Below are 15,070 nucleotides of genomic sequence, written 5' to 3'. Positions count from 1 at the left end.
ATATGCACACCTGACTATAATTATTTTTGTTATTGTTGTATTTAATTGGTTTAGTGCACAATGCATGTCACACGTGTTTTTGAAACAGCTCCCATGATGCTGTGAAACTATGTTTTTTTGTTTGGTCTGTTTTGGTTTTTTTGTACGACATTTCTTGTTTTCAGATAAACATAATGTGCTAATTTTATGGCACATATACTTCATATATATATTGATTTGATGCCACAATCAACAACTATAATAAACACAAACACAACAAACGCAATGGTATTTAAACTATTATTTAGTTTTCACAGCTCATTTACAGTAGACTTTTACCAATAAAATGAAAATGCCTCCATAATCAACAAATGACTTTTGTGAATTATGTTTACCTTTCTTTTAAATCTCTGAAGGTTATCCTCATGAAATAATAAGGTCTCTATCCACTGTTCATTATACCCAGCACTTTATCCCCACAGAAGTGAATTCAGCAATGCACTAACAATTAAAAAAAATCCTCCATATGGATGTTGCGTCCATATGGGTTCTTGTCAACTGGCTTATGAATGCATATTTGAACGTCCTGACTACAACAAACTTTGAGAATCCCTGGGGTTCGTGACTCCGATAACATATTATTGTGGATTACTGTAAAGACTGAATTTTATATTATCTGACAATATCCTGTTTGCCCGCAATGATGCAATTTCTTTTAGGAGTTGCAACTGTAGATCGATGGAACCCCAAATATCAACCATCAAGGGTTGTCATATTAAGCACATCATTATAGAGTCGCACTAAGAGTCTACACGCAGTAATGGGGAGGGGAAATGCTACCATCTGCATTCAAAGGACCACATTCACTTCAAAGGAAAGCTGCCATTTATTGTGCTTGCACTCTGACTCTGGAGCAATTACTTAGCTTTTGTGGGCTTTCTGCCATCATTAAACATGATTGAAGTTAATGTTTATCAAGTACTTTGCCATAAACATGATAGTCGTTATAGACAAGACAGTGGCCAAAAAAAGAAAAAAGATCTAAAGTGATACCTGAAATAAATTTGGCTGGTAATCAAGCTCTGTTTCTTTAAGATGCAGCATTAAGTCTTTATGTGGTTCAAGGGCCCATGGAACAATATGGCTTTTAGACAGAAAATAAAATAATTTGCTCAAATGAAGCATGGATGTAATGAGCTACCAGGCCACAACTAATCATCCAAATTAAGAAAATCGAGGGGTGATTTTACTTAGACCCTAATGAAGGTGCATTTTACCAGAATCAAATCTGGAAATATGGTGCCAGTTATTTTAGATCTACTCATCAGAGTGACACATGCTGCATTTCGCTTAAAAACGTAAATGGTTGATAGTGTTAAACATGATATGCATGCAGAGACTGAGATGCGTATGCATTGCTGCTGTTGTTAATAATTAGTGGAACAACATCCAATTTGAACTGTGATGTTTTTGTAGGCATTTAACGCGTTAAGTGATTCAGATTCAGTTCAGACATACAGAATGAAAAACTTTCCCTGGAAATCATTGCAGCACAATTATGTATCGTCAGAGCCCAACTTGGCTCTGTGTAGTTGTGCCAGCAGATACAAGAGCACTTGCAGGCCACTTGTTTTGTCATGGCTGGGCGATCCATATGTAAATCTCGGCAGCACTTCATCTGCAGTGGTGTTCTAATTAAAGCTAAACACAACCGTAATCAACGCAAACTGAGGAGTTTCTTTTGAAAAACGAGCAACTTGGACAGAGAGAAAACACTTATCGAGGTACATGTTTGCGATCTAGGCGACGAGCAAATTAGAAGAAGTAAGACTTGAATCATTAAGAATTTGTTATCATAAATTAATGCACTAGAATATAAAGCAGTGACAGCTGAATTGTTATATTAATCTTACTATTAAAGCATATATATTTCATACTTTTTAAAACATGTATCAGCTTTTGGTTTGTTTGTCAGACTGTCACTGACAGAAAATTTACCCCATTTACACAGAAATCATATATACTGTATTAGTATGAAAAAGAAGTCAATGAAAGCAGAAAGAAGATTCAATCAGTCACTAAGGTGAGTCGCATTAATGACTCCTGGATATCTCAACATCTTAGACCATAACATCTATAAACCAATACCTCCTACAAGATTTCTTTGTTTCTTTTTAGTTTTCTGTTTTGGTTTTATAATGCAGTTGCATTAGAGCAGGTTTTGGTAGCATACAGTTAAAAAGCTGATGTGGTTTCAAAACCATTGTCTTTCACCTAACAAGCATTTAACTTTTTACTCTTCTTTTTTATCTTCACGATGCCCGTGTGAGGCATTTTCATAGTAGAACTCAAGATCTCCCACACAACAGTAACATTGTGTTTCCTCCTATTGCATGTCTTTATCCCGTTTTCCTTCTTTCACCCCAACCGGTCACAGCAGATGGTCGCCCCTCCCTGAGCCTGGTTCTGCCGGAGGTTTCTTCCTGTTAAAAGAGTTTTTCCTTCCCACTGTCGCCAAAGTGCTTGCTCATAGGGGGTCAAATGATTGTTGGGTTTTTCTCTGTATCTATTATTGTAGGATCTACTGTACAATATAAAGCGCCTTGAGGCGACTGTTGTTGTCATTTGGCGCTATATAAATAAAATTGAATTGAACTGAATTGAATTGAATTCCTCAGAGGTTCCTCAAACAGTCTGATGTTACTCTTTAACCTCAGAATAAAAAACAAACAAACATAAAACCTTTTGAAATCTTGAATTTACAGAATGAATCATAGATACTCGTTGCCACATGCTGGAAAAATTCTCAAGCATTACTGTGATTGTCAGACTGCAGATTCCATATGTAAAACATATCATTAATTTTTTGTGATTTGCAAATTTTTTTTGTAAATGGAGATTACAAAATACTTTGCTTGATTCTTCTTTCACTGCCCTTACAGTTTGATTCATATCGGCATATAACTGTCTCCAGTTTGGAAGAACCATTTGTGGAAACGCAGTTCAACTTACAGTGCAGGGAGTCTGCATCCAAGGTTCACCATCAATCTGCATTGGAAGGGATTTACTGGTTCTGTAAGTGAAGAACGAGAAAACATGCTGTAACAAATATTCACAATAAAACCAAACAAAAGCATGCTGCACCAGGATGCGTAAAAACCATCACCTTAATTTTAGTATTGATCACATTTTTATGCTCTTTCTTATATGCCATAGCATTTGCTACCCTAATAAGCTAAAAACAATATAACAATTGGAAGAAACAGGCACAAAACACTGTTAAAGACTGACCTGATAGTCACAGAGGAGCACTGTGCCAAGCGCCTTCCAGCGCTCTTCAGGCCAGTGTAGATCTGACCCATCTCCATGGCTCCTTCGAGTCCCACAACTTCCAAGAGCTGGTCAGACAGGTCTGAGACAAAATCAAACAAAAGCAACAAAGCAAAGAGAAAACACTTTTTTAACCATGCAAAGTCCAGCCAAGTTTTGTCCTCATTATGTTGTAGTATCGCTGCTGCTTTTGAGCGTAGCTACCATTGACATAAGAGGTAAACAATGCAAAAAGACTTGTACGAGTGAGAAGACATATGAAACAAAGTACAAAAGCGAGGAAGGGAAGAGGAAAGTGAGAAGGAGGTGAGGAAGAATAAAAGAACATGACATGTGATGTTCCTCACTTCAGAGTTTGCCTTCTGTTGCTGAAATATTTAATATTCACTGTTTAAAAAAAAAGATAGAAAAAAGGCAACAAGCTACAAACAAAACAGCTATTAATTAGATTGCACCGGCAATGCAAAGCAATCTTGTGATAATATAATTATTAATTTCTCTTCTGTTTTTCAGTTATGAGCATTGATTTTGCCCCTGCTGGAAGCCCAGTGTCACGCAGGGCCCATCTGTTTCGGAGGCCCGCTCTGCCTCCGACTCTCCATCAACTCATCCCTCCACAAATTAAGAAGCTGCTGCCTCGCTGTTGGTAGTATACAGACACTAATTGAAACTAAGACCCATTTTTAGGCACTTGGTGCGTGTGAGCGTGTTAGCCCCGCAATGCCGTGTGTACGCGAGTCGTGTTGGTTTCCTGAAGGAGTGTCGTGGGCAATGTTGCTGTTGCGGTGAGATGCTGTTGCCGCCGCCGAGCTGTGGTGTCCAGCTGTCACCATGGTGATGGACATGCGTCTGCCCCTATCTCAGCGCTGGACTTTGAGTGTAGCACTTTCCAGGGTCGGAGTGGAAGAGTGTGTACACATACAATCCAGAGCAGGTTGACCTCCCTGACACTGAGCTTTAAAGTTGCTCCCCCCGTCACGTGACTTCTCACGTTGATGTGAACTGCTCATGCAGGCCCATGGTGACATGTATGATGGACAGCATCACCACAGCGATAGGGATTCCTGTTTGCCCCAAGCCACAAAGATCTATTATATTCTAGAGCTCTTAGCTTGGGAAAGAATGCAAAGGCTGTAGCTGTGCTGCTTTAAGAAGGGCAGGAGGACCCTGTGCAGCCAACACAAACACACACACACACATACACACACACACACACACACACACACACACACACACAGAAACACACTCACAGACACAAATTTGTTTTAAGTTATAACTTTTAAGATGTCTCAAAGACTTAAAGACCAAACCCAATGAAAAAAATGATCCTATTATTTTGTGAATTCTTGTTGTAAATCGTGTTGCTGCAGCGACATACAGTACTGTATATCACTCAGTTACTTTTATTTAGTTTTATTTTTAGACCTTTCAGGCCTTCTTTCGTGTAAAATAGAGGACAAAAGGAGAAGTGGCAGTCCAACTATGTACAGATGAACAGCATCTGAAAGCCAATTAAGACCTGATATAGGCCTTCAGTTAATCTATCTGCTCTTCACTGAGTCCCCATTAGAAATGGTCTCGGTGGAAGGTTAAAAAGACTGAGATGTCAAATGTCAAAAGAACTGGGCTAAAAATGTGTGGCAGTGGGTCTTATGGAGAGCTGAATCCAAATGTATGGAAGAGGTAAGGTCAGAGGTACAATACTGAATGTCTACAGCCATATGTAAATCACAGCGGAGGGTGTGTCCTAGTAAAATGTAAAGAAATGAGATGTGGCTCAAGTCTTTTGCACGGTACTCTAGAAGAGTAGTGTGGTTAGAGTTGAGATCCATTTCTGATGTTGTACAACATCTGTCTCCCATATAAGTACTTTTTAAAAGTCCAAATAAGTTTTCAAAATTACATTTTCTAAGTTTACTTATTCTAAAGTCAGCTAAACCAAGATTTATCAAGTATATTTAATTTAAAACCTTTTTAATTTAAACCCTTTTAATTTAAATGTAAAGATGCTGACACAGTATATTAAGGTTGTGACTAATCATTAATGTTAGTTGTGCTAATTAATATATTGCTCACCCGCAATATACAAGTTGACATACTGTAACTTAAGTTTACTTTCTTTTCTGAAAATGAGTTTGCAGACTTTCTTACACTCCGGTGCCTTGCAGTGTACACTTATTTGCATTGATGCTGATATCTTGCCTGGATCTGCAGTCGAAAGGAAATTAAAATATCTCCATTAGCACAACTAAACAGAATAAAGAAACTGTTTAAAACTCAACAAACTCTTACCTTTACGAATCAAATTGTATTGTATTTCCCGATAGCAGCATTTGGTCTCATTTTTACAAAAGCCTGAAATGAACCTTCGGGTAAAAATTGTTCTTTCAAATTGAGTGTTGAAAAAACTAGTTTTCAAAATGATAAAAAAATAACTGAAACTACAGAGGCTATTGTCTGTCTCAGAATTGTAAGAGAATTGATTCTGATCAGAATCTTTTTTTAATCTGTCCATGTTCCACCTCTCCATGAAATTTCATGAAATATGGCAAAATAATACAACAGCACTCGTCTTGGAGGAGAAATGGCCTTCAGGCAAAACTTAAAATTAGTCATATTTTCATCTCTTTCTAAGAAATGAGGACACGTGACTTCAATAAGGGTCTTAATGGACTGAAATCATATTTTATCTAGTGTGATTTTTTTGTGAATTTCCATTTTTTCTTCTTGAATCACCATCCATTATTCCATTTAGGTTCAAATGATTCACCTGGATCTACAATACAAATCACACACTCCTAAATATAGTAAAAGACCAACATGTTCTCAGAGATAAACTGGGAGAAAAACTGAATCACCTAACCGTTTATGCAAGAAAGAGGGCAAATTATAAAAAGACATGATAAGCAGTCTATGACCAAATATAAACCAAATCATCTTATTTATTTAATCTCGAATCAATGTCCCTTACGTAGGTCAAGAAGTCAGGATTTCAAATTGATAAACACTACAAGTGATAGTGATTGAGACAATTATATGAACCAGTGTCCGTATGGGACATGAAAAAGCAGCACACTGGGACTTTAATCTTAGCCGCGTCTTTCCATCAGAGAGAGAGATTAGAAACAACGTCCTTGTCACTGTCACACAACTACCTGTCCAGGCCAGTGGCTGCACTGACACATGTGGAGCGACAGGGTGAGAGCAGAGGAATAAAAGACAGACAGTGACGGAGCAGAGCAGGACCAGCAGCCGATCTGCTGAAAGTAAAACTAAAGAGGAATGGCGGAATAAGGAGGGAGGGCATGTGGAGGCCGATCCTCCAATGAAAGCTTCATGGGGCTTGTCACGGGGGATCAGTCCCAAGCATCAACCCCTCCACCCACACATGAAGCCCCTATTCTAAATAATTCACTCTGCAGCCATTCCCTTCCACCTGAGGGGCTTGTCTCCTGGCGTCACCAGCGGGACGATTTAACAGCTCCCGAAAGGTCAGGTTTTTTTTTTTTTTTTCATCCCCTAGCCACCCACCAGCCCACCCATCCACACACAGATGCAACTACACATACAGCTTGACAAAAAATAATCTCTGCCAACAGTCCTGTGCGTCACCCTCTGCGGTGCCCCCTCTGGGCTAATGCACTCCTGTGTTTACCTCTAAATACGCTGTTCTCTTGATCTAACAAGTTTGGCTGCTCACCTTGAGGGCACCTTCCACAAGGGCATCTATTCTAAGATATACAGTACAGGTGGACAACACAAACACACCCACCCGCATCAATACACAGGCTCAAATGGGTATGGACACACATAAACAAAGGGAAATACTCCCCACTCACACTAAGTGCCTTTCCAGGTTTAGACTGTGGCCTCTATTTTTTTAAAATACAAACACAGAAGTGATTGATTTTTTTTTCAGGGATAAATGGAGTGTTCATCATAGCAAAGCTGGGCTTTGCATTGATCAGATATGTCCCTCACAGTGCACATGTGCCACATGGTTCCTTTTTATTATGATTTTGCATTCCAACATGCAACAGTGCTTGTTGGTATAGTGCATGGACTGCATATAAAAAAAAAGAGACACCGCCTCTGGGTTTAAGCTGAAGTCTACGCTGAAATCCTTAAACCTTGATTTTTCAAACTTGTCAGCAGGGGGTCGTCCAAAAAAGAAGTCTGGTTGTATGGAAGTCTGTGAGAAAACTGCCAACGGTGAACATGTCCTTGATAATTTTATGGGCCTGGTTGCAAATTAGAAGTCATATTAAATACAACACTGCATTTCTTTTCTAAATGATGGTCATGTTTGATATCCAAGATTACATAGCAGAGTATGCTACAGGGCAATCCTACCGACGAAAATGCTGGAGAATGTTTCCCTCACAGCTTTTCAGACAACATAAAACACATTTATTTTGCACAATAAATGCTGTGACTGTGAAAAAAGTCTAATTTAAAATGTGCTGCCTTTAACAATCTTTAAAGGCAAAACAGCACCAAAGGAAACAGAAAATTGAATCACAACTAAAAAGAATGAATGCTTCATAGTGCGCTTCACAGAGGGCTTTTATTTTCCACAAATTGTGCTATGGCCAGTGAAGTCTCATAAGGGATCACTGGCAGCCATATCTGGAGATCCTCACTGGCTCGTCATGTCTCAAAGCCAGACACTGATTGTAACATCCACTTCATCCCCAGGTACAAACACAGCATCTCAGCAGGAAACCTAAAAAACATACTGTGCATCACCTGAACAGGCACAGTTAGACATGATAGAAATAAAATACAAAAGCCAAGTAAATCCAGAATTCACGGCTGTGAGTCTACAAAAGAATTTAGAAAGACTCCTCAACAGCAAAGATTAGTAATAAAATGATTTCAATAAAGAACAGATTAACAACCCGTTGTCATTCAAGCTATGTTGTAAACATGACTAAAATGGGGACATATTGATTTGAAAGCTTAACTAAAAGTAGAACTAAATTGTATTCCCTTTCAACAGGACTACAATAACTGAAAATACGTGTGCACTGATGATATATTAAGCCATATATATAGTTCTTACTATGTATTTGAAAGAAAGATTATATTATCTGTAATTTTCCACTGCAGTACCAGAACATTCTGTTTTCCGGATATTTTCTACCCTTTGCTATTAACTCCCTAAAGCGGCTCACACGATTTCACCAGTTACCACAGAGCAGCTGACTCATTGTGTTTCGTTCATTCATATATTCCCATTGATGGGCTTCCTTTTGACGTAAATGGATTCAGGGGTATGCCCAACACCCCACTCAGTCAGCTCCTATTAACAGAGCCTGTCCACTGGTGCCCACACAGACCATTAATACACAAGTGACAGTTCCAAACTGTGACATGATTGTACCTCTTCTTTGCAAACAAAACCTGCTGGCTGTGATTCACCTTGTCATCAGTGAAATATTAATGTGCTCAGGAAAAGTTTGGCCCAAAGTTTAGTCTTTGATCTGTCTGATAGGAGCAAGGACACAGACTGTTAGTGTCTGATGTGGGCTTCAGGGAGAAGAACCTCCTACACCGTCAAAGCTGTTTAACTTGCACTATTATTGTTTAACAGAGCCAACCAACCATGGTATGTAGCATGCAGAGGTTTAACTGCTGTTGATGACTCACCAATTACGTTACAACATGCCAACACCTCTTAAAACAGATTTTTCTGTAAACCCTTAAGCCTTAGCCCTTTTTTAGTCATTTCGTTTAGCCAGAAATGTTCAACTATTGAAAAAATAGTGTGTGTAATGGCTTCCAAAATAATGTGTTATATTAATCACAATACATTTTCAGTCACAAATTACAATTACAATTATTTTGTTACTCGTGTTACAAAGGTTCTTCATTTATCTGGACACCAAGTTGATAACAAAAAACCCTCCAAAACAGTCAGCTGATTTAAGTTTATGTGCAGGAGGAGGAAAATGCTGGAGTGGTCTACAGCAGCGGTCCCCAACCCCCGGGCCTCGGACCGGTACCGGTCCGTGAGTCGTTTGGTACCGGGCCGCGAGAGTTGAGGCTCAGGTGTGAAATGTATGGTTTTCAGGGTTTTTATCGGTTTTCAGCGTTATTTTGTTATCGTTTTTATCGTTAACTCGGTTTTCCTGGCTCTTTTCACGTGTGTTATGAATAAATCTTCTTTTTTTCGGTACCGGCACTAGTTTTATTTTGTTGTATTTATCCGCGACACCTTATTGCCGGTCCGTGAAAATATTGTCGGGCATAAACCGGTCCGTGGCGCAAAAAAGGTTGGGGACCGCTGGTCTACAGCTTTTGAGGAATAGGGATACGAACATTACTTTTATTTTGACTGCATGAAAGGACAAGCGTGCAAATGCAAACTGCCTCACAGACAGACACAGCCACATTATTCGGCTAACACTACACTGGCACTCTGCAAGCATGTGCACAGAAAACATGCTAACACAAAGCTAGGGAAAAACCCCAGTGTTGTGTTAAAGCTGAGTGCATGCAGACCCCAGCCCAGCAGCCAGAGCCTGAAATTTAGCAGGAAATAAAGGCAGTGATGAGCAGACATGCTTAGGCTTGTTTCTACAGTAACGCAAAGTAATGTGACGAGTAGTGTAACTCCTTTGCGCAGTGGGCAACACCGAGTGAAACAATGTATCAATTTTAGTCCTAGCTGTACTAATTGGGCATGCAGCTCAGTTAGGGTTACCCACATACAGTATTAATTTAAGCCGAATGGATCACCAAAGCCCATCAGGACTGCCTGGACAAAATTTCACGTCCAATAAGTTGCCACCAAAGTGGCTACTTACCAAAAAAACCGAAATGGTTCTTCAAGCTATGTTGCTAAATGTGGCTTTTAGCCAAGTATAACACAGGTTATTGGAGCATTTTAGTTAGCAATAACAAATTTTCTCTGTGAGTTAAGATTCGTAATGTAATTAAGCTTTCTAACCACACAGACTTCAGCATTTATGTAATCAACTGTAAAATTCGGGTGTCAGAGCTACCTTGAACCGCAAACATGAGTTCTTTGGGGTCGAGCACAGGTGTCCTTTTGTCTTGACCCTTCTTTCCTCCCTTGCGATTGCCCCTCCTCTTCTTGCTTTCACCCCAAAGGTTGGAGCCACCATGCATGCTGGGAATGTTGAGAATGGCAATGCCTTCCAAGGAAATACTGCTAAGGTCCAGAGTAACACCATCACACTTTTAAGAGAACACAGAAAGAGAAGGACAGATACAATCCGTTTCATCACAAGCTTTGTACTACAATTTGATACTGAAATAGTCTATAAGATGATAACCCTAAACAGTGTTTTTCCCCAACGTCTAAACCAGAATATGTTGCTTTGTCTAAGTGAGACGAACCTTTGATTCTTGCAGTTTTCACCCCACAGTGTCAATGCTGCTGTTGTGCCATAACGTGACACTGCTCTTAAAAATATTAGTAAGCACAGGGAGGTCATCTTTGAAAGACAAGGTAAGATATGAATTTTTCAATCAGTGAACTGGAAGTCCACTTTGTGTAGTTCTGTTTTCAGTTACTGTTCAGTAAAGTATAAAAACTACTTTATTAGAAAAATAGGGTTGAAATAAGCTCAATTACAAAATATTACTCAAATATTACTCTTATAACCTAAAACCAAATCTTTATTTCTAAAGTGTTCTTAAGATAATTCAAGTTTTAGTTTCTGCTTACTCTCCACTATTTGGTTTAATTTAGGCACATAGCTAATATATACTTAATCTTATTAAGTAGAGATCTAGGAATCAGAATATTAGAAAGATGGGAGAACACCAGAGCACCTGGCTGTTTTAACTTTAAAACATAAGTACAGTTTGTACTAACTGCTTGACCTATCCAGCACTCATTTTAATTATGCTTAAAAGAGCCCAGCATGAAGGGGCAAGTGTCCTCATAGTTATTCTGTGTTAACCCAGTAATATTGTATTATATATTACTCTAAATGGTGCATTTTATCACTCAGGGATGTCTCATCATCTCCCTACCTGTCCTTTTTCAGTAATGTAGGCACTACTCAGCCCTAATTAATGAAGACCTCTGCACTGTGTGGATAGCTCTGAGAAGAGGGAAGATGAATTGTATAGACACCATCTTCATTATCACTCAATATCACACACAGCAGGGTCGTGTAGGGCTAATTACCTGTGTGTTACACTAAGGTTATGTGAGAAGTGGGTGGGGAGGTGCACAGATAGCCTTCACACATCCACACTTTGTCTGGGTGAATCTGAAACTAGTATACATTAGTGCTATTTATGGCGCAGCAGAAGACGAGAATATCTTAAATGACATCAATATTCTTACCTGACTGCTAGTGAAATACCCTTAATAATAAAGAATACATGATTGCTTCGTATCTAAGAGCTGAGAAAAAGAAGAATAAGTTACAAAGCAGCAAATTTCAAAATATATGCCTTTGCTTTTGTTTCTTTTCTTGGAAAAGTCTCCAAAAAACAAAATACATGGTTTGAGTTACCTCAACCTCCAGAAAGTCGTGGAGCTTCTTACATGTGGCCGAAAAGGTCTCCGAAGTGCCGAACTCAAAGTACCACAGCTTATTCTTTGTTCTGAAAAAAACAAAACAACAGGAACTGCAAAGGGACTGAGAAAAAAGGAAACATGGGAGTGTTTTCCCCACATCAAAATCTGAAGCTTGTGCTCTCTGTCTTTAGTCTCCTATATACTGGATTATATAAAAAAAAATAGAAGACCACTCCATAAAGGTGAGTTTGTGTTTGAATCATGTTTGAAAAAGAATCTTTTAATCTACACAGGAAATGTACTTTTACCATTTACAGCGTGCTAAAACCACACAGCCATTAATCCAAAAGAAGTATAATGTGTTTCATTAATCACTGAATTCAAAGCTAGTTAAGGAGGCATCTGACGGAGCACTTCGGGTGGCCGTGCCCAACATTAAGAAGCAGGGAGGGGCATAAGAGGGTAATCTACCTGCCCTGGCAATTAACAGAGGACTGGGGTGCTGCTCCCCAGGCTTCCTACAGTGTACACTCCAGTCCCAAAGGCTGATGATCAATGACCTTGCAGGGGTGAGTCACCATCTGTCCAAACACTGCTATACTGTATTGTATTTTCTCTCAGGTACACAAATAAAATAAAACTGTAACTGTAATTTGATTTTCATTAATAAAGTAACACATTAATATGTGCATCTTTGTGTAAAACAGATGAAAATAAAACTGCATATCAAGGGTAATTTGAATACTGCATTATTTATTTTATTTCTTAAATAATTCAAACTCCTGAACAAAAATAATTCATCAACTTTGCTTTAAACAAGACTTGAAAGAACTATTACTGATCACTAACTCGGTTTCATGCAATTAGAGGAGGCTGGATCTTTGAACTTATTTTCTTTAAGCCAAACTGGTTAGATCAGGTCATCAGCTTCACAATGATTGTGTTTATAGGGCAATGTGGATGGAGTAAAAGAAGCCTAGAGGTTATTTTAAGACAGTCATGGAAAACTTACTAATAAAAATACTAATAAAAATAACTGCTTAACAGGTTATGACACTGTGAAAAAAATACAGTGAATTAGCGCATAGATTTTTTTTACATACGGCTATGTTTACAGCAGTGAAAGTGAACTGTACAATAAGTCAACACTAACTTTTTTCACTGTGCTATGAGATGAATTACTCGACATGTTTCTTCTCAACTTTCTTTTTTTTGGCAAATAACCAAACCCCCTCCTGGTGACTTCAGTGAAAAGTACTTCAGTGGAGTACATGGTCGGATGGTGGAGAAAAAATGGTCATTGCAAGCAATTCAATAAAAACATCAAACCTCTCATTAATCACAGTGATTTGTGCTGAGCAAATACCACAGTAATGTTTCGTATTAACAATTCAAGTGAAAATATTTTTACATTTCTTCACTCTTTTCTCATCAAAAGGAAGTTTATTGGATATTGAAGAACATGTGAGACAGCTTTTGATGTTTCTAACGGGACATCATTTATCTCAAAGATTCAAGGAAAGAAAAAAAAACTACAACAATGCTGACAAGCAGAACTGAATACAGTAACAAATGTTCCTTTCCTAGCTGGAATCAAAGCACTACAAGAGGAACGTATTAGTATAAGCACAGCAACAATCACTGAATTATTGATTTCCTCATTAGGACTTTTGTCAGGACCATTTAGCCACTTTATAAATGAGCTTTCATTAGAGTACTAGCAAGGTACACTTGATTTATAATGTGCAACATGGTCAATAGCAGAGGAAAGAAAGCAGAGGAAGGTGGTAAGAGGTATAAGGATGACCAGGGCCATGCTGGGAGAATTTACATAACACATTCCTACATCTCCTCCACCACCACCACACCGCCATCGTCATCATCAGTCTGTAAACTGGACAGACGAGAGGGAAAGCCCAGGAGAACACATAAACAAAACCTGTGCAAATTTGCAAATAAACAAATGAAGGTGGGTACTCTGAAAAGCGTAATCAAATCTTGTGGTTAATGCAGAGAATGGACCCAGATACACTACATGCAATGTTTTGGACCTTCCATTCTTACTGCTGTTGTACTGAAACTCGTTTTGCTGTGTTTTGAGCTCTATATATATACATATATATGTAACAGATACATATATATATATGTATATATATATATATATGTGTGTATACATATATATATACATATTAGGGGTGCAACAATACTCGATATTGAACCGTTCAATACAGTGCTTTCGGTTCGGTACGCATATGTATCGAACAACACAAATTTTTTTATTTATTTTATCAACTTTTCTTCTGACGATGCTGTCTGTGTTGAGCGGTCAGTGGATCTGCGTTCGACTACCCCGCCTAGGCTGCACTGTTGAGTGCAGATCCACTGAGCGCAGCGCAAGCTAGCAAGACAGAAGCTAAGCTCGTTGCAACATGGCAACTGCCTCAACGCTACCCGAAATTGAACGTCCCCCACCCTCATTCAGATCTGGCATTTGGAACTATCTTGGTTTTCATGTGAAGCATGACCCTGATGGTAAGCGCGTCATGGACAAAAGTGAAACAGTATGTCGGATGTGCCACGCAATGCTCAATTGGTGGGAACTAGTGCGTTAGCGCAGTTAGCTTGTTAACGTGTTGACGCCGTCCAGCCCCGCACGGGGCGATCCGCGGTAACTCGTTAACGGAGATTTGCCGCGTTATGGCGTTAATGTCATTTTAACGAGATTAACACTGACAGCACTAGCGGGAACACAACAAATATGACTGCACATTTACGCCGACATCATCCTAGTGCAAAGACAAGTGGAAGCAGACAAAAACAACAAGCACGCATGCTACAAACATTACCTGCGTCATTTAGACAGCCGTTAGCACATGATTCTCCTCATGGGGACCTGATATGTTTAATATGCTGCTGAGAATATAGCCCAGAAGAAGCGTATAGTATAGCTTTTATTTTGGAAAGAGCCATTTCTCTGTAATAAACTCTCTTTTTTAAAATTATTTTGTTGTTTCAGCAACATTAAATTTAAAAACTGTACTTTTGAGTTAAAATATATATTTAATAAATGACAAATTAAAAAGGCATGAACATTTTTTTTGTATCAAAAAAATATCGAACCGTGACACCAAAGTATCGAACCGAACTGAACCGTGAATTTTGTGTATCGTTGCACCCCTAATATATATATATATATATGTATATATATATATATATATATATATAGCTGAAGGCATATTTAGAAGTAATACAAAT

The 15,070-nt window shown here is 38.7% G+C and overlaps 1 protein-coding gene across 3 annotated transcripts in view; it reads right to left on the bottom strand.

Moving 5' to 3' along the window:
* The window catches only part of dgkb (diacylglycerol kinase, beta), a 77,869-nt gene that overhangs the window by 3,895 nt on the left and 58,904 nt on the right, over positions 1-15,070 (bottom strand). For all 3 annotated transcript variants that reach the window (XM_013274446.3, XM_025911708.1, XM_013274445.3), the window contains 4 exons: positions 11,811-11,901; positions 10,320-10,515; positions 3,271-3,391; positions 2,992-3,052 (listed from right to left, as the gene is read on the bottom strand). In XM_013274446.3, the coding sequence (XP_013129900.1) occupies positions 2,992-3,052; positions 3,271-3,391; positions 10,320-10,515; positions 11,811-11,901 (469 nt within the window). The remainder of the gene's footprint in view (positions 1-2,991; positions 3,053-3,270; positions 3,392-10,319; positions 10,516-11,810; positions 11,902-15,070) is intronic.

Source organism: Oreochromis niloticus, linkage group LG11 (assembly GCF_001858045.2).
Source record: "Oreochromis niloticus isolate F11D_XX linkage group LG11, O_niloticus_UMD_NMBU, whole genome shotgun sequence".
NCBI lineage: Eukaryota > Metazoa > Chordata > Actinopteri > Cichliformes > Cichlidae > Oreochromis > Oreochromis niloticus.
Note: the sequence above shows the minus strand (reverse complement) of the source record. Positions and strands in the feature narration are given on the sequence as shown.